General features: G+C 41.0%; 1 protein-coding gene across 1 annotated transcript in view; it reads left to right on the top strand.

Annotated features, from left to right (window-relative positions):
* The window catches only part of TMED7 (transmembrane p24 trafficking protein 7), a 28783-nt gene extending 10501 nt beyond the window's left edge, over positions 1 to 18282 (top strand). Inside the window, exons 3-4 of the mRNA XM_073552898.1 lie at positions 13675 to 13920; positions 17844 to 18282. Of these exons, the coding sequence (XP_073408999.1) occupies positions 13675 to 13920; positions 17844 to 18080 (483 nt within the window). The 3' untranslated portion in view covers positions 18081 to 18282. The remainder of the gene's footprint in view (positions 1 to 13674; positions 13921 to 17843) is intronic.
* Positions 18283 to 18684: the final 402 nt, after the last annotated feature.

The following is an 18684-nucleotide window of genomic DNA, read 5'->3' as shown; positions in this document are numbered from 1 at the left end:
ACAATACACATGATTGGAATACAAGACTAGAAGGAAACAACTTATTTGCAAGAAACAGGCTTGATAAACGAGGAGGAGGTGTCGCATTGTATGCTAGAAACGCGTATATCTGCACAGAGATTGAAGCTTCAGAGACTGTGAGTTCTGTGGAAACTATTTGGGTAAGAATACAAGGACAGAACAATGGAAAGGACACCATTGTAGGCATTTACTACAGGCCGCCTGTGCAAGCTGAAGATATGGATGAACTCTTTATGCATCAAATGGCCAAGTTCTCCAAAAAATATGACATAGTTGTCATGGGAGATTTCAACTATCCAGACACTTGTTGGGAATCTCTCTCAGGCAAAACTAACAGGTCAAGGAAATTCTTATCCTCTCTTGCTGACAACTTTATCTTCCAAAAGGTAGGGGAGAAAACAAGGGGAACTGCTACCTTGGATCTAATCCTTATAAACAGGGAGGGAATGGTTGAGGAGGTAAAAGTGGCTGGGACCCTAGGAGGTAGCGACCATGCTATTTTAGAATTTTGGATAACTAGAGGAGGAAGACCTGTGAAGACTCAGACGTCAAGGTTAGATTTCAGAAAGGCAGATTTTAAGGGATTCAGAAAGAGAATTGGAGGGATCCAATGGCTGGATATCCTTAAAGACAAAAATGTCCAGGAAGGATGGGAAATCTTGAAAAATGAAATTCTCAAAGCACAATTGTTAACAATTCCAAAAAGAGGGAAGAATAGGAAGCATTTAAGGAAACCAGGATGGATGAACACAAAACTTAAGCACATGCTAAAAAGGAAGAAAAAAACGTTTATAAAATGGAAAGAGGGAGGCATATCTAAAGAAGAATATAATTCTGTCTGCAGAACCTGCAGGGCACAAATCAGATTAGTAAAGCTGACAATGAATTGAGGCTTGCAAGAGATGTCAAAAGCAATAATAAAGGATTTTGGGGATATGTCAAAAGTAAAAGAAAAGTCAAAGATGCTATAGGATTTTTACAGGATGAAAATGATGAAATGATAAGACAGGATATTGAGCGCTGAACTTTTAATTTCCTATTTTGCATCTGTTTTCTCTCAGAAAGGAAATGTAATATCAACTGTTCTTCACTGTCCTATTAAGGGAATAGAAGAATCCAGGATATCTATAAACAGAAAGATAGTGAGGAAGCACTTAGCTAACCTAAATGAATTCAAGTCTCCAGGTCCAGATGAATTACACCCCAGAGTACTGAAGGAGATAGCAGAAGAAATTTTTGAACCCCTCTCCATAATCTTTGAAAATTCTTGGAGAACAGGAGAAGTCCCAGAAGACTGGAGAAGAGCAAATGTTGTTCCTATCTTCAAAAAGGGGAAGAAGGTGGACCCAGGCAACTATAGGCCGGTGAGTCTGACTTCTATACCAGGAAAGATCTTTGAACAAATTATTAAACAACATGTATGTCAGTACCTGGATAAGAATGAAGTGATTAAATAGTCAGCATGGGTTTGTAACTAATAAGTCATGTCAGACTAACTTAATTTCCTTCTATGACGGAATCACTGATTGGGTGGATCAAGGAAATGCTGTAGATATAGTATATCTTGACTTCAGCAAAGCATTTGACAAAGCATCTCATACAATCCTTATTGAAAAAATGGCTAAGTATGGAATGGACAAGGCAACTGTTAGGTGGATTCATAACTGGCTTAGTGATCGGACCCAAAGAGTGGTCGTAAATGGCTGCACATCCATTTGGAAGAATGTCTCAAGTGGGGTACCACAGGGCTCTGTCCTGGGCCCTGTATTGTTTAACATCTTTATCAACGATTTAGATGACGGAATTGAGGGTAAACTGATTAAATTTGCTGATGACACAAAGCTAGGAGGGATAGCTAATACTAGAGAAGAGAGAGAGAGGATTCAAAAAGATTTAAATAAACTGGAGAAGTGGGCAGCAACTAACAGAATGGTTTTTAACAGGGGAAAAATGCAAAGTACTACATCTGGGCAATAAAAATGAAAAAAGCATATACAGAATGGGAGGAATAGGGCTAAGCAACAGCACATGTGAAAAAGACTTGGGTATACTAATAGATCACAGACTGAATATGAGTCAACAGTGTGATGCAGCATCAAAAAAGGCAAATGCCATTCTAGGATGTATTAACAGAAGCATACAGTCTAGATCACGTGAAGTCATTATTTCCCTCTACTCCTCTTTGGTCAGACCTCATCTGGAATATTGTGTCCAGTTTTGGGCACCACATTTTAAAAAAGACATCAACAAACTGGAGCAAGTTCAGAAAAGAGCAACCAGAATGGTGAGCGGTCTGCAAACCCTGTCTTATGAGGAAAGGTTGCAGGATTTGGGATTGTTTAGTTTGCAAAAGAGAAGACAGAGGAGACTTAATAGCTGTCTACAAATATCTAAAGGGCTGTCACATTGTAGAAGGATCATCTTTATTCTCATTTGCACAAGGAAAGACTAGAAGCAATGGGATGAAACTGAATGGGAGGAGACACAGATTAGATATTAGAAAAAACTTTTTGACAGAGTGATCAATGAGTGGAACAGGCTGCCACGAGAAGTGGGGAGTTCTCCTTCAATAGAAGTCTTCAAACAGAGGCTGGACAGACATCTGACTGGGATGATTTAGCGAATCCTGCTTTGAGCAGGGGGTTGGACCAGATGGCCCAGGAGGTCCCTTCCAACTCTACGATTCTAAGTAAGAATCTGTGTCATTACATTGGTTGAAAGCAGCAGGAATCTATAACATAAAAACTTCTGTGGTCAGCAGGGCTGTGGAGTCGGAGTTAGTTTTGGTCGGAGTCGGTAGAAATGTACCGACTCCAGCTTTAAAAAAAATGTATTAATATTTCATAATTGAACTTTCATCTGAATTTTATAAATGTTACTCAAATATATATGTTCTATCAAACTATGAACAACAGTGATAAGCAGTTCTGCTGGAGATAGAGACATTTCTTACTTCTTGTGTGTCACTGTTCTCCACTGCCCTTATCTAATCTTATACTTGGCTAACCTCATGCTGCCCCAACCCCCCTACTTATAATGTATGAAACTGAAAGTGAAAATGTGTTGCAAATTCTTAGTAGTAAAGCTCCTCCTCTAGACTAGATCATACTAGGTGTGCGTCTTCCAAGCTTCTCACAGCTGCCTGCTACTCAGAAGAGGAAGACTGTAAGAAGTATTATCCTTTCAACAAACTTTGCATCAGTTAACTGTGAATACATGAGGAATAATAACAGTATTACTGACCACTATATCAGTTGTACGACCTGGCAATAATTTTGTACAATTGTTTTTAGGAAAAACAATTGTCATTTGGATTGTGAAAGCAGAATTAAAAACCTGAGAATGTCAAAGAAGCATCACATTAAATCAGCTGTATTTGAACATTTCACCATCGCTCAAGATAGAAAACATTGTCTGTCAGTGTATGACAAATGATCCAGACGAAAACAAATGCTGTGAAGCCAAGATGAGTGCATATTCAGGCAAAGATAAAAATGCTCCTACCAGAGCTTCTAATCTAAAGAGACATGTACAGCGCTTTCATCCAGAAGTACTGAAAGCAGTGGATGAGAGAGACTGCATCCAAACCAATGAACCAGTGCCCAGCTCTTCCAGCCAAACAAAGGAGCAGAGAACTTTGCAGCCATCAGTTGCAAGATATTTTGTCAGTGACAAAGTTACTGTGACAATGACAGTAGATACATTTAAAAAACAGATCATAGAGCTTGTAAAGGATAGTGTGCCTATTTCATTATTTTCACGACCAGCTTTTATGTGTTTGAATGGGGAAATGGCCCGCAAGCTTGGTGTTTCTCTGGAGAGAGAGAGTATTAGAAAATTGGTAATCGAAGAAGCTTTTAAACAAAAGGAAGAACTTAAAAAAACTCTCAAGGGACGCTTTCTGTTTCTTAAAATGGATGCCTGCACACGTCACAGAGTGAACTATCTTGCCAATAATGTCCGATTTGTTTGTGACAAAAATGAAATAGTTACCAAGACATTGGCAGTAAAAGACACCAAAGCTCATCACACCAGTGAGTTTCTCCAGGTCTTGGTGGAAAAGGTTCTGCAAGACTATGAACTTAAAAAAGAGCAAGTTCTTTCTGTCGTAACTGACAATGCTTCAAATATGATAAGTACTATTAAGCTAATGAATGAGAGTAATGATGGTGACCAGCAGCTAGAAGAACATTCTGGGTCCACAGACACAGAAATGTTTGAAATAGAGGAACACAGTATTGTAACTGAGGAGCAAACTGAAGTTGCTTCAGATGAACAGCAACATGATAGTTTAGATGATTTTGTTGAAACTGTGTCAATATGTTCTTTCATTCATCACATGCGCTGTGTTGTGCATACGCTACAGCTGGCTATAAGAGACAGTCTGCAAGAAGGACATGCTGCTGCACTGATTGGCAAGGTGAGAAAATTGGCTACTGTTGCCAGAACCCCTAAAGTTGACTCAATTTTGAAGAGATGTGCTGGAAAAGGGGCAATTATTGATCAAGCCACACGATGGGGCAGTACTTACTTAATGATTCAGCGCTTGGTTGAACTGAAAACCTTTCTTGTAGACATGGCTAACCCTCAACTGACGCTAAATGAAAGTCAGTGGAATCAGGTGACTGAGCTGGAAAATTGCTAGAGCACCCATTTACAGTGACTAAAAAATTACAAGCAGAGGACTTCAGGTATTTTCTTAAAGGAGTGGAAGAACCTGATGTTTCGCCTGTCCCAAAGAGGAGGGTTAATTGCAAGTGGCATTGCTACATCAATGAAACGGAGAGAGGAGCTACTATTACAAAATAACATTCTTTTGGCAGCTGTTTATGTAGACCCAATGCATCGGATTCTTCTAGATGATCAACAGCTAAGTAAAGGAAAAGAAGCTCTGCTTGAAATAGCAGTAAGGATGAAAGGGTTGCAGAACAGTCAGGAGGAACAAGAAGAATTTGGTCGTCCTGCCACATCTAAACCCTCATCATCAACTGATGAATTTAATTTCGAAAAATATTTGGATCACAAGGACCGTGCAAAGCGTTCCCGCATAGAAGAGTCATCCCCATCAAGGAACACAGCCAGTACATTTCAGCAGAATTTTTCATGTGCACTAAAAGAAATTGAGAAATTTGACCGTTCATCAAAAATAACAGTGCAACAAGCGATTCCTCTGTATCCTGACTTTGTCAGAGATGTTGCCCGAGTGGTTACTGCTTTGCCACCAACACAAGTTAGTGTAGAGAGGTTGTTCTCTGCTCTCAAAATAATTAGATCAGATTTGAGGGCATCCATGAAGGAGGATCTGACAGAGGCAATACTTTTTCTGAGGACAAATTTATAGATTTCTTCTTATTAACTGCATAAAAGTGTTTATTGCATATTTACTTACAGTTTAGAAAAGTTTATAAAAGTTATTTGCTATATTCTAATTGTATTCTAATAAATGTAGTTTTTGCTCTAAGTGGTCTGATTACTTATATGATAGTGAGAAACTGAATAAGCACGATGTTTAATATTTTACAACAGTAAATTTGTTGTTATGAATTGGCCATTTATGAAGGAGTCGGAGCCGGAGCCTGATAAAATCCAGGAGTCGGAGTCGCAACTGTGGCTTACCGACTCCACAGCCCTGGTGGTCAGTCTTTCAGACGGGGAGGGTAACGGTGGCAGGATTGGCATTCGTTAGACAGCCCCATAGTTATTTTAAAGGGGTATTCCCATCTCCAAGATACTATTCCAATATGTAGTAGGTGTACTAATAATTCTGATTTGCTATGTCACTTACCCCATGTGCAGGGCATTGCAGTATCTTAGGTATCCATTATTGCAGCTACTGATATAGTGAGTTAGATGTTATTGGCTGTAACCATGGATACCTAAGTTACTGCAATGCCGTGCACATGGGGTAAGGGACCTAGCGAATCAGAAGAACTATACTACATTTCTGTTTGGAGGTATTTGCTAATATTATTTAATAATATTATTATAATATAACAATAATAATAATATTACACCTACTACATATTGGGATAGGATATTGAAGATGTGAATACCTCTTTTACCTGCAAAGCTGCTCTTGAACTCCTGGCAGTTTGGATAGAAGACAATCACTTGCTTTTAAAGGGAATCTGTCACCTACTTTTGGCGGGTAATTTAAATGAGGTCGGTCCGGTCCGATGGGCCGTGTTTCTGATCTTTGCCGCCTCCCCATACTTGGCCGACGTCCGCAGTTTTTTCATGAATAGGTGTAGGTGTCCGCCATTTTTCGCACGTGCGCTAAGCATTCTTGGCTCGCGCAGTATGCTTTGCCCAACTGTGGGCAAAGCTGAAAAGCCTGACTGCGCATGAACCGGTTAACTAGGCCCCGGAACACAGCAAAATACTTCCGGGGCTTAGTTAACTGGCGCATGCGCAGTCAAGCTTTTCAGCTTTGCCCGCAGCTGGGCAAAGCATACTGCGCGTGCGCGAGCCAAGAATGCTTAGCGCACGTGCAAAAAATGGCGGACACCTATTCATTAAAAAACTGCAGACGGTGGCCAAGGATGGGGAGGCGGCAAAGATCGGAAACACCGCCCATCGGACCGGACCGACCTCATTTAAATTGCCCGCCAAAAGTAGGTGACAGATTCCCTTTAGGCTAAGTTCACACGTATATCACAAACCAGAGTAAATGAACTCCAGATAGAAGCGTTCCATTAAAATGAGATTTATTTCAATATATTTTTAAAAAAGACATGCACAATAAAATGAAACAAGATGTCTCCAAAAATGAGACGTCACCGCAAATCAATTAACCACCATCAGTGTAAATTTTGGCAAACAAAAGTACATAAGAAATGAATTCACAGGAAAAAAATATATATATTTTCTCTCTTATATATATATATATATATATATATATATATATATATATATATATATATATATATATATATATATATATATATATACACACACACACACTTGGCTATAAAATCATATGCCTAAGTGTGCTTATTTATAACCATCAATTTCAAGGTACACAATATATTGTTAAGCCAAACAATTATGGTAGATATAATTTGTATTTGAAAAGGTGTATATATACCAGGAAATCAATCCTTATATAAAACGGAGCCCAGCTATATTAACCCCATAGTCATATGCTTATTCTCAATAAGATAAATTATACGTATCAAGTGATACAAAGTAAATATTAAACATTTCCTAAAAGGAATGAATTTATACCTGGTAATATGTAGTGGTGGCGTCTCACTACCCCGACGCGCGTTTCACAGTTTTCTTCTTCCGGGGGCGTCAGACGGAAGTAAGCGGAACAATGCAATCCTATGGGTGCGGGATCGCCGCGATTCCGCAAAATTAATGAGCATGCTGCGTTTTTTTTACCGCGAAGCGATTCCGCCGCTGTAAAAACCGCAGCATTAGCACAGCATTGCGGAATCCCATAGGAATGCATGGGATGCTTATTTTTCACGGCAAAATCGCGCGTTTAAAACCGCCGCGGAAATGCAAAAAAACGCCACGTGTGAACTCGGCCTTAAGAAACATTTGTGGTATAGGGGCAGATATTGGTGCATGTTGGATTTGGTGTAACGTACTAAAGCTGCCATGTTTTATGCAAAAAAGTCTGACTGCAGAGTATGGTAAAGCTGATTGTGTTAAAGGGAACCAGTCACCAGGTTTGCCCGCTATAAGATACGGCCACTGCCTTTCAGGGCTTATACACAGGATTCTATAATGCTGTAGATAAGCCCTCGATCCGACCTGAAAGAAAAAAAAATAACTTTTATTATACTCACCCGGGGAACGGTCTGGTCCGATGAGTGTTGCAGGTCCGGGTCCAGCGCCTCCCATCTTCTTACGATCACCGCCATCCTGCTTGCTTCATGTGGATGACGCGTCCCTGCATCATCCACAGTCTCTCCTCCGCACCGTGCTCCTGCGCAGGCGTACTGATCTGCCGTGTTGAGTCATAGTAAAGTACTGCAGTGCGCAGGCACTCGGCTTCTCTGACCTTTCCCGGCGCCTTCACACTGCAATACTTTGCTCTGCCTTCAAGAGGGGAGAAAAGTACGCCTGCGCAGGAGCATGATGCTGGGGAGCCATGAAACAAGCAGGACGACGGTGATCATAAGACAATGGGAGGCGCCGGACCTGCGACGCCCATCAGACCGGACCCGGGTGAGTATAATAAAACGTATTTTTCTTATCTTTCAAGTCCGATCTGGAGGTTATCTACAGCATTATAGAATGTTGTAGATAAGTCCTGAAAGGTGGTGGCTGTATCTTATATCGGCCAAACCTGGTGACAGGTTCACTCTAAGGTGTTTTAAGGGATTTTACACTTTACATAAAGTGGTCCCCAAAGCTGTTACAGTGGCATGTAAAAGTTTGGGCACCCCTGGTCAAAATTACTGTTATTATGAACCGTTAAGCAAGTTGAAGATGAAATGATCTCTCAAAGACCTAAAATTAAAGATGACACATTTACTTTGTATTTAGGGAAATGTGGTTTTTTTTTTTTTTTACTTTTTAAAACCTGCATGGTTAGTAACAAGTGGCACCTGCTTTTCACAGTATGAAAGCTTGTAAACTTTTTGGAGCCATCCAAGGGTATTTCAATGCTTTAAGAGATATTCATCCATTCCTCCTTGGAAAATTCTTCCTGCTCTGTTAACTTGCATGCTCTGTTATTTTGAGGTCTAGCCACAGATTTTCAATAATGTTCAGATAAGGGGACTGTGAGGGCCATTGAAAGCCTTCATCTTGCGCCTTTGAGGTAGTCTATTGTGGCTTTTGATGAGTGTTTAGGATCATTATCCATTTGTAGAAGCCGTCCTCTTATTTTTCAACTTCAGATTTTTTACAGATTGTGTTATGTTTCCATCAAGAATTTTGTTGAAATTTAATGGAATCCATTGTGCATTCTACCTGTGAAATGTTACCTGTGCCATTGACTGCAACACAACCCCAAAGCATGGTTGATCCATCCCCATGCTTAATGGTTAGCAAGATGTTCTTTTCCTGAAATTTTGTACCCTTTTTTCTCCACACATGCCCATGATCATTGTGGTCAAAGAATTCCATTTTAACCTCCTCTGTCCATAGGACTTGTTTCCAAAATGCTTCAGGCTTGTTTAGATGTTCTTTTGCATACTACTAACATTGAATTTTATGGTGAGGACACAGGAGAGGTTTTCTTATGATGACTCTTCCATGAAGGCCATATTTGTGGAGGGGTTTCTGAACAGTGGAACAATGTAGCACAACTCCAGAGTCTGCTAAATCTTTCTTAAGATCATTTTCCGTCAATTGGGCGTTCTGATTTGCCTAGCAATCTTACGAGCAACTCATTGAAATTTTACTTGGTCTTTCAGACATTAACTTAATTTCCACTGTTCCTGTTAAGTGCCATTTCTTAATTACATTTCAAACTGAGAAAAGGGCAACTTGAAAACGCTTTGCTATCTTCTTATGTCCTTCTGCTTTGTGGGCCTCCACCATTTTCAGAGGGCTAGGTAGCTGCTTAGGCCTGTTTCACACTTCCGTATTTTGACGTCAGTCAAAATCCACCAATTTTCGAAAAAAAACGGATCCGCCAAAAAAGGGACGGATCCGTTTTTTCCCCCCATAGACTTACATTAGTGGCGGATCTTGACTGACGGTCGTCCGTCCCACCCGTTTTTGGACGGATCCGCCAAGATTTTAGCGTCTCCCGGATGAGACGGACCCTGCAACGTTTTTTTTCCTTGACGGTCCGTCATTTTTATGTGCGCATGCCCGGAAGCTTCACTCCGGAAAGCATTTTAACCATGAAATGCCATTCCGGGAGCTGCAAAAAAATCTCTCTCCCCCTCTCCCTCTCTCTCCCTCTCCCCTCTCCCTCTCTGCTCTCCTCCTCTCTCTCTCTCCCTCTCCCTCTCTCCCCCTCCCTCTCTCCCCCTCTCTCTCTCCCCCTCTCTCTCTCCCCCTCTCTCTCTCCCCCCCTCTCTCTCTCCCCCTCTCTCTCTCCCCCCCTCTCTCTCTCCCCCCCTCTCTCTCTCCCCCCCTCTCTCTCTCCCCCCCTCTAGACCGTGGTCGCTTTAAATTTGCTGCACTTTTCATCTTCAGCTATCCGCCAACAACGGAAGTGTGAAACAGGCCTTAGAAAAACTCGTGGCTGCTGTTTTTTCTCAAAAAGTTAGAGGAGACTGGGTTTTTATAATACTGGGAAATTTGCATCACTTGTCGTTTCCCAACAATAATAGTGAACTAGCCATGACCCTAATAAGAATTAAGATCTGATCAAAGTTATCTGAGCACACAAATCTCCAATGGTGCCCAAACTTTTGCGTCAACCCATTTTAATTTTTAAACGTAAAAACTGACATCTATATTTATTATGTTTGCACATTTCATTTATATTTTAGGCAATCTTTAAATGTAGGCCTTTTTATAGATCATTCATAGAATCGTAGAGTTGGAAGGGACCTCCTGGGCCATCTGGTCCAACCCCCTGCTCAAAGCAGGATTCGCTAAATCATCCCAGTCAGATGTCTGTCCAGCCTCTGTTTGAAGACTTCCATTGAAGGAGAACTCGCCACTTCTCGTGGCAGCTTGTTCCACTCATTGATCACTCTAACTGTCAAAAAGTTTTTTCTAATATCTAATCTGTGTCTCCTCCCATTCATTTTCATCCCATTGATTCTAGTCTTTCCTTGTGCAAATGAGAATAAAGTTGATCCTTCTACAATGTGACAGCCCTTTTGATATTTGTAGACAGCTATTAAGTCTCCTCTGTCATCTCTTTTGCAAACTAAACAATCCCAAATCCTGCAACCTTTCCTCATAAGACAGGGTTTGCAGACCGCTCACCATTCTGGTCGCTCTTTTCTGAACTTGCTCCAGTTTGTTGATGTCTTTTTTAAAATGTGGTGCCCAAAACTGGACACAATATTCCAGATGAGGTCTGACCAAAGAGGAGTAGAGGGAAATAATGACTTCACGTGATCTAGACTGTATGCTTCTGTTAATACATCCTAGAATTGCATTTGCCTTTTTTGCTGCTGCATCACACTGTTGACTCATATTCAGTCTGTGATCTATTAGTATACCCAAATCTTTTTCACATGTGCTGTTGCTTAGGCCTATTCCTCCCATTCTGTATATGCTTTTTTCATTTTTATTGCCCAGATGTAGTACTTTGCATTTTTCCCCTTAAAAAACCATTCTGTTAGTTGCTGCCCACTTCTCCAGTTCATTTATATCTTTTTGAATCCTTTCTCTCTCTTCTCTAGTATTAGCTATCCCTCCTAGCTTTGTGTCATCAGCAAATTAATCAGTTTACCCTCAATTCCTTCATCTAAATCGTTGATAAAGATGTTGAACAATACAGGGCCCTGGACAGAGCCCTGTGGTACCCCACTTGAGACATTCTTCCAACTGGATGTGCAGCCATTTACGACCACTCTTTGGGTCCGATCACTAAGTCAGTTATGAATCCACCTAACAGTTGCCTTGTCCATTCCATACTTAGCCATTTTTTCAATAAGGATTGTATGAGATACTTTGTCAAATGCTTTGCTGAAGTCAAGATATACTATATCTACAGCATTTCCTTGATCCACCCAATCAGTGATTCCGTCATAGAAGGAAATTAAGTTAGTCTGACATGACTTATTAGTTACAAACTCATGCTGACTCTGTTTAGTCACTTCATTCTTATCCAGGTACTGACATACATGTTGTTTAATAATTTGTTCAAAGATCTTTCCTGGTATAGAAGTCAGACTCACCGGCCTATAGTTGCCTGGGTCCACCTTCTTCCCCTTTTTGAAGATAGGAACAACATTTGCTCTTCTCCAGTCTTCTGGGACTTCTCCTGTTCTCCAAGAATTTTCAAAGATTATGGAGAGGGGTTCAAAAATTTCTTCTGCTATCTCCTTCAGTACTCTGGGGTGTAATTCATCTGGACCTGGAGACTTGAGTTCATTTAGGTTAGCTAAGTGTTTCCTCACTATCTTTCTGTTTATAGATATCCTGGATTCTTTTATTCCCTTAATAGGACAGTGAAGAACAGTTGATGTTACATCCTGTAAAAATCCTATAGCATCTTTGACTTTTCTTTTACTTTTGACATATCCCCAAAATCCTTTATTATTGCTTTTGACATCTCTTGCAAGCCTCAATTCATTGTCAGCTTTACTAATCTGATTTGTGCCCTGCAGGTTCTGCAGACAGCATTATATTCTTCTTTAGATATGCCTCCCTCTTTCCATTTTATAAACATTTTTTTCATCCTTTTTAGCATGTGCTTAAGTTCTGTGTTCATCCATCCTAGTTTCCTTAAATGCTTCCTGTTATGAATGAGTCACCGAAGGAGGAAAAAACAAAAATACAAGCTAAGTCCAGAAAACCGGAGAGGTTGGTAGCTATCAGATTGCAGACCCCTGATCCTATCCACAACAACTAACAGTAGCCGTGGGGGGTTCCTATGATGCCCTAGACCCCTCGATCACAGCCGGAGAACTAAATAGGCCTAAAGAAAGAAACTGGAAATCTAAACTGCCCCAGAGCAGACCCCCAAAGCAATAGGCAGCCCCCAACAAATAATGACGGTGAAGCAAGATGAAAACACTAACACAGATAGAAAGATAGGTTGAGCAAACGATGGGGCCCAAGCTAACTAAAAAGGACAGGATAGAAAAGCTCCTGAACTCACAACAGCTTCCTATTCTTCCCTCTTTTCGGAATTGTTAACAATTGTGCTTTGAGAATTTCATTTTTCAAGATTTCCCATCCTTCCTGGACATTTTTGTCTTCAACTTGCTTATCTGTTCGCAATAACAGTAATTTTGACCAGGGGTGCCCAAACTTGTACATGCCACTCTAGTTGTTAATTAACAAACAGAGCAGACACTTTACCTCACCAGGTCCAGCTTTGGCCCTGCTGCTGCGCTTTGTGTTTTGACTGCAACAGTATTGTCACATAGCGCACACAACCACTGCAGCCAATCATTGAGTTCCGCAGCTCGTGCGGTCTGCAAGCGCTGGACCCAGGGGAGGCGAGTATCTGCTCTATTTATTTTGCAAGTATAAAAGCATTTGGAGTCCACTTTTCTTAACCATTTGAAGTGTTTTCCACTTTAAGTAGTTCACTTTGTAAAATGATAATAACAGGTACTCTCCTTCTAGACTGGCGCTGTTTAAGTGTTATCTGCCCCTACGCTCGCATTACTTTATGCCACATGAGCCCTTCAGCCAATCAGCACCAGCTTTAGACTTCTGCCGTTTCACTACTAGAGAAGGCGCTGGTTGGCTGCAGGGCTCACATGGCATAATAGTGTCATGCAATCCCCTGGAGACCTAGTGCTAGTACAGGAGGTGAGTGTTTTTTTTTTTTTTTTTTTTTTTACTTTTACAAAGTGAACTACTTCTTAAAGGGAATCTGCGGCAGCTCTTAGTCGAACAAAAGGGTGACCGATTCCCTTTAAAAGGGGTTATCCAGGTAATGAACAACCCCTTTAAGTCTCAATGATCATTCAATTTAGAAAACCTGATACTTCTATATTTCACATTGCTTGTTTTTCAACCATATTGGAAAAATGGCTGCCCCAAGAAGAAACAGTTTTTCTTCGCTTCCAGGGTGTCCTCTAACATTGTCCTTTTCTACAGGTCATCACCGGCGGCCATTATGATGTGGATTGCCGGCTTGAAGACGCAGATGGGATTGTGCTGTACAAGGAGATGAAGAAACAATACGACAGCTTCACTTTCACAGCCTCTCGCAATGGAACATACAAGTTCTGCTTCAGCAATGAGTTCTCGACCTTCACGCACAAGACTGTCTACTTTGACTTCCAAGTTGGTGAAGACCCTCCTCTCTTCCCCAGTGAGAACCGGGCCACTGCCCTGACCCAGGTCAGAAGCTTTTTTTCTTTTTTTTTTTTTTTTTTTTTTTTAAATTTGCTTTTATATTAATCAATGGAGCTACCGCGTATAAAGCAGTTCACAACCAAACGCGTATAATGAAATAATACCTGTGATATTGCTGACGTTCACATTGTTAAATGTTGTGCAGCTACATCCCATATATTTAGTGTATGTGAAGAAGGGGGAAGCAATAATGCCAATGAGCTTTATCTGGCACATCGTATTCTATCTGTGGGTGAGACTAAGCCATCAGCCCAGGCGGATACTACATGTGCCATTCTATAAATGGATGACATCTGTGTGTACCTCTGCTAGATGCCCAGGAGACATTGATATTCGGCCAGGGCTCAGCAGTAACCAATCATTTCTGAGATCGCAATACAACACATTTTCTTCTGATGGACCTTGGAGGATTGGCCCATAACACCTTTCTCTGGGCAGTTTTTGCTTTTAATTTTTTTGGGTTTTTTTTTCTCCTGTTATTCCAAGCACCATAATATTCTTTCCTTTTTCCATTTACACAGCCCAGCCCTATGATGGCTTGTCAGTATGAAGTGTAGGTTTGAGTTACAACATTCATTTTACCATATTATGTACTGAAAAACAGGTAAAAAAAAAAAATATCAGGTGGTGAGAATCTGAAGTTCTACCGCTGTTTTTAAAATTTTTCTTTTATGGCTTTCATTTTATAATAAATATGACCCAACAAAATGATTTTACAGGTTACTTCAAATACAGCAATATCACATTTATAAGTCTATATATAATACATAATTATTGCTTAAAGCACCACTTTAGCGATTTTTTTTTTTTCTTTCCACGCTGGAGTGGCGTTAGTAATCTAAGGTCCCTGCCTGTAGTCTTATACTCGCCCTCCGGCATCTTCATCTTTTATCAGCGCCAATCTGGTCCTGTGACAGCATCTTGTGACCACAAATTCTGACTGGTCATAAGTAACAGTCACAAGCTCTCAATTTAAGTCTACGAGAGCCTGACCTGCATCGAAAAGTGATCTCCGGCTCTCCATGAAACACTGGGGCGATCCGGCAGGTCACAGACTATGGGAACAACGGCGACAGAAGGTGAAGACTACGGCAGCTGAGTATAAAAGTAAGGCTGCATTCACACGTCACGGTTTTTTCGCGTTTTCGCAGCGGTTTTTAACGCTCGTTTTTGCCGCGGAAAAGCACAAAAACAGCATCCCATGCATTCCTATGGGATTCCTCAATGCTTTGCTAATGCTGCGGATTTTCCCGCGACGGAATCGCATCATGGAAAAATCCACAGCATGCTCATTAATTTTGCGGAATCACGGGGATTCCGCCCACATAGGAATGCATTGTTCTGCTTACTTTCCGCATGTGGCTGTGCCCACCATGCGAAAACTAAGCAGAACATTTGCGGATGGTAACCAGACTCTCCTCCAGGCTGTGGGTACCATATCCCTGTAAAAAATAGAATAAAAAATCGGGTTATATTCACCTTCCGGTGTCCCGCGCAGCCTTCCCGGGCCTCAGCAATTCTCCCGTTCCCAGTAGTGCCTTGCGAGACCTTTGATGACGTCGCGGTCTCGCTATAATGTAGCGGTCCCTATTCCTCGCGAGACCGCGACGTCATCAAAGGTCTCACAAGGCATTACTGGGAACGGGAGCATTGCTGATGCCCGGGAAGACTGCTCGGGACGCCGGAAGGTGAATATAACCCGATTTTTTTTTTTTTTTTTTTTTTTTTTAATTTTTTTTATTATTTTTAACATTAGCTCTTTTTACTGATGCTGCATAGGCAGCCTCAATACACTGTGTTCCAAATTATTATGCAAAAAATATTTCCTCATATTTTTTCTAAATTACCTATATGAATTGCAGTCAGTTATTTTCCAGTCATCTAATATTCTAGTATAATTGCAATGTTTTTGAACAAACTGCCTATGAAAACAGTATATTTTTAAAAATAAGAAACACTCAAAATGCATGTTCTAAATTATTATGCACAGCAGAGTTTTCAACCTTTTTATTTTGAACAAAAAAATGGTCAATTGTGAAATTATAAGCATTATCAGCTTATTACAAAATGAAATCAAACAGTTTTCAAGTCAAAACTTTATTCTAGGTGATGTTACATTTGCACATAGGACCCCTTGTTCGAAAGAAGCTTCTGAACTCTCTTGTCCATTGAATTTGTCAGTTTTTGGATGGTTTGTGCTTCAATTGCTTTGAATGTGGTCAGAATACCCTCCCAGAGCTGTTGCTTAGATGTGAACTGCCTCCCGCCATCATAGACACTCCTTTGCTGATGCTCCAGAGGTTCTCAATGGGGTTGAGGTCAGGGGAAGATGGTGGCCACACCATAAGTTTGTCCTCTTTTATTCCCATAGCAGCCAGAGATGCAGATGTGTTATTTGCAGCATGAGACGGTGCATTATCATGCATGAAAATGATCTTGCTGCGGAAAGCACGGTTCTTCCTCTTGAACCATGGCAGGAAGTGCTGTTTTAGAAACTCCACATAGATTATGGATTTCATCATTACTCCTTCAGGGATCCTAAAGGGGCTGACAATCTCTCTCCCCATGATTCCAGCCCAAAACATTACTCCACCTCCTCCTTGGCGCCTTAGCCGTGTTTTCATGGGGTGTCCATCAACCAGCCATCCTCCACTCCATCCATCTGGACCATCGAGCGTTGCACGGCACTCATCAGTGAACAAAACATTTTGGAAGTCAGTCTTCACGTATCGTTTGGCCCACTGGAGCCGTTTCTGCTTGTGTGCAGTGGATAGAGGTGGTCGACAGGATGGCTTACGCACAGCTGCAAACCTCTGAAGGACCCTGCATCTTGTTGTTCGGGGGACGTTGGAGGCACCAGCAGCTTCAAAAACTTGTCTGCTGCTATGACAAGGCATTTTTGCAGCTGCTCTTTTAACCTGACGCAATTGCCTGTTTGAAAGAGTCCTCAATTTTTCCTTATCAGCACGCACACGTGTGCTGGGAATCAGCTACATACTTCTTGATGTGCGATGATCACGATGAAGTGTCTTGGCAATGTTGATTGTAGTCATGCCTTGATCTAAATACTCCACAATTTGTTGCTTCTCAGCAGCCGACACATCCTTTTTCTTTCCCATTTTGGCAAAAAATGTAGGCTGCTTAATAATGTGGAACAGCCTTCTTAACTAGTCTTGCCTTTATTTGGACACACCTGCCAAACTAATTTGCACAAGTATCTGCAATTGCTTTCAGTGATATAAAGAGCCCTGACACACATCATCATCAATTAGTTTAAATGACAAACAAAAAAATTCTAACCTTATCCCTCCTAAACTCTTTTTGCATAATAATTTGGAACACAGTTTAGTAAAAAGTTGGTCACACTCGTCAAACACTATGTTTGACGAGTATGACCAACCTGTCAATCAGTTCTCCAAGCGATGCTACAGATCGCTTGGAAATCGCTAGCATTTTGCAAGCTAATTACGCTTGCAAATCGCTAGTTTTTTCGCGGGAATTTAAAATGCGATTTTCCCTCGGAATGGAATTCCGGAATTCCCGCGGAAGTTACTGCAGGATTTCCGCAACGTGTGCACATAGCCTAAGGGCAGGGACCTTAGATTAGAAGCACCACTCCAGTTGTAAAATAAAGCACCACTCAACCGTTCTTTTGTTTTTTAAGAAATTCTTTGAGATTTGTAACCTTTTTTTTTCATCATAAATGGAATCCAATGTGAACAGAGCCTCACATGACGACAACTTTCAATGGGGTCTTTATGTGATGAATGGGTTAAAAAAAAAATCTGTACTTTCTCTAATAATGTAGCTTAGTTTCTCTTGGAAATTATAACTATATTTGCATTTTCTAATAAATATTTTTGTTTTTTCTGTTTTTTTTTTTTTTTTTTTTATTCTATATTGTGCAGATGGAATCCGCTTGTGTTTCAATCCACGAAGCTCTGAAGTCAGTCATCGATTACCAGACACACTTTCGTTTACGAGAGGCGCAGGGCCGCAGCAGGGCAGAGGATCTGAACACCCGTGTAGCCTATTGGTCCGTAGGGGAGGCCATTATACTCCTAGTTGTCAGCATTGGACAGGTGTTTCTCCTCAAAAGCTTCTTTTCCGATAAAAGAACAACCACGACACGTGTTGGATCATAACCCAGAATTATTTGATAGTTTTCTTTCTTTACACACTGTTGTCCCAACTGCAAATTATTTTTGTTTGTTTTTTCCTGATATTGGTATCTAAAAGACTGTATATATTGCTAAAGCTAGGTTTTACCTTTTAAACTCCACTATAGTCGTCCCCTGAAAGGAAAAAAAATGCAAAACGGAATTAAAAATTGGTGTTAAGACATAACTTTTATTTTTAACTGTCTGAAGGGTCTTTTTTGTTTTTTTTCCCAAAGGGGATTTGGATTTTGATCTTTAATGTTAATTAGTGAGGCGCGCGAGTGATTATTACTCGAGTTTGCCCACCGTGGGTGCTCGGGTATGCACAGAGTATCGCGGGTGCATCACGGATCACATATTCGAGTCCCCGCGGCCGCACGTATCATGGCTGTTAGATGGCCACAAATCATGCGGCAATTGCCTGACAAATATGGGCAGTCCCCGCAGGTTTTGTGGCGGTCTAATAGCCACGAAACATGTGGCCGCGGGGACTCTAACATGTCACTCAATCACCTGCGCTATTCTGTGCATATCCGAGCACCCTAGGCAAAGTCTAGTAACGAGCACTTGCACTCGTCATTAGTGTTAA

This window comes from Dendrobates tinctorius, unplaced genomic scaffold (assembly GCF_039654945.1).
Source record: "Dendrobates tinctorius isolate UK_male_01 unplaced genomic scaffold, ASM3965494v1 ptg000003l, whole genome shotgun sequence".
Taxonomy (NCBI): Eukaryota; Metazoa; Chordata; class Amphibia; order Anura; family Dendrobatidae; genus Dendrobates; species Dendrobates tinctorius.
The sequence above is the reverse complement of the archived record's forward strand: the minus strand, read 5'-3'. Positions and strand labels throughout refer to the sequence as shown.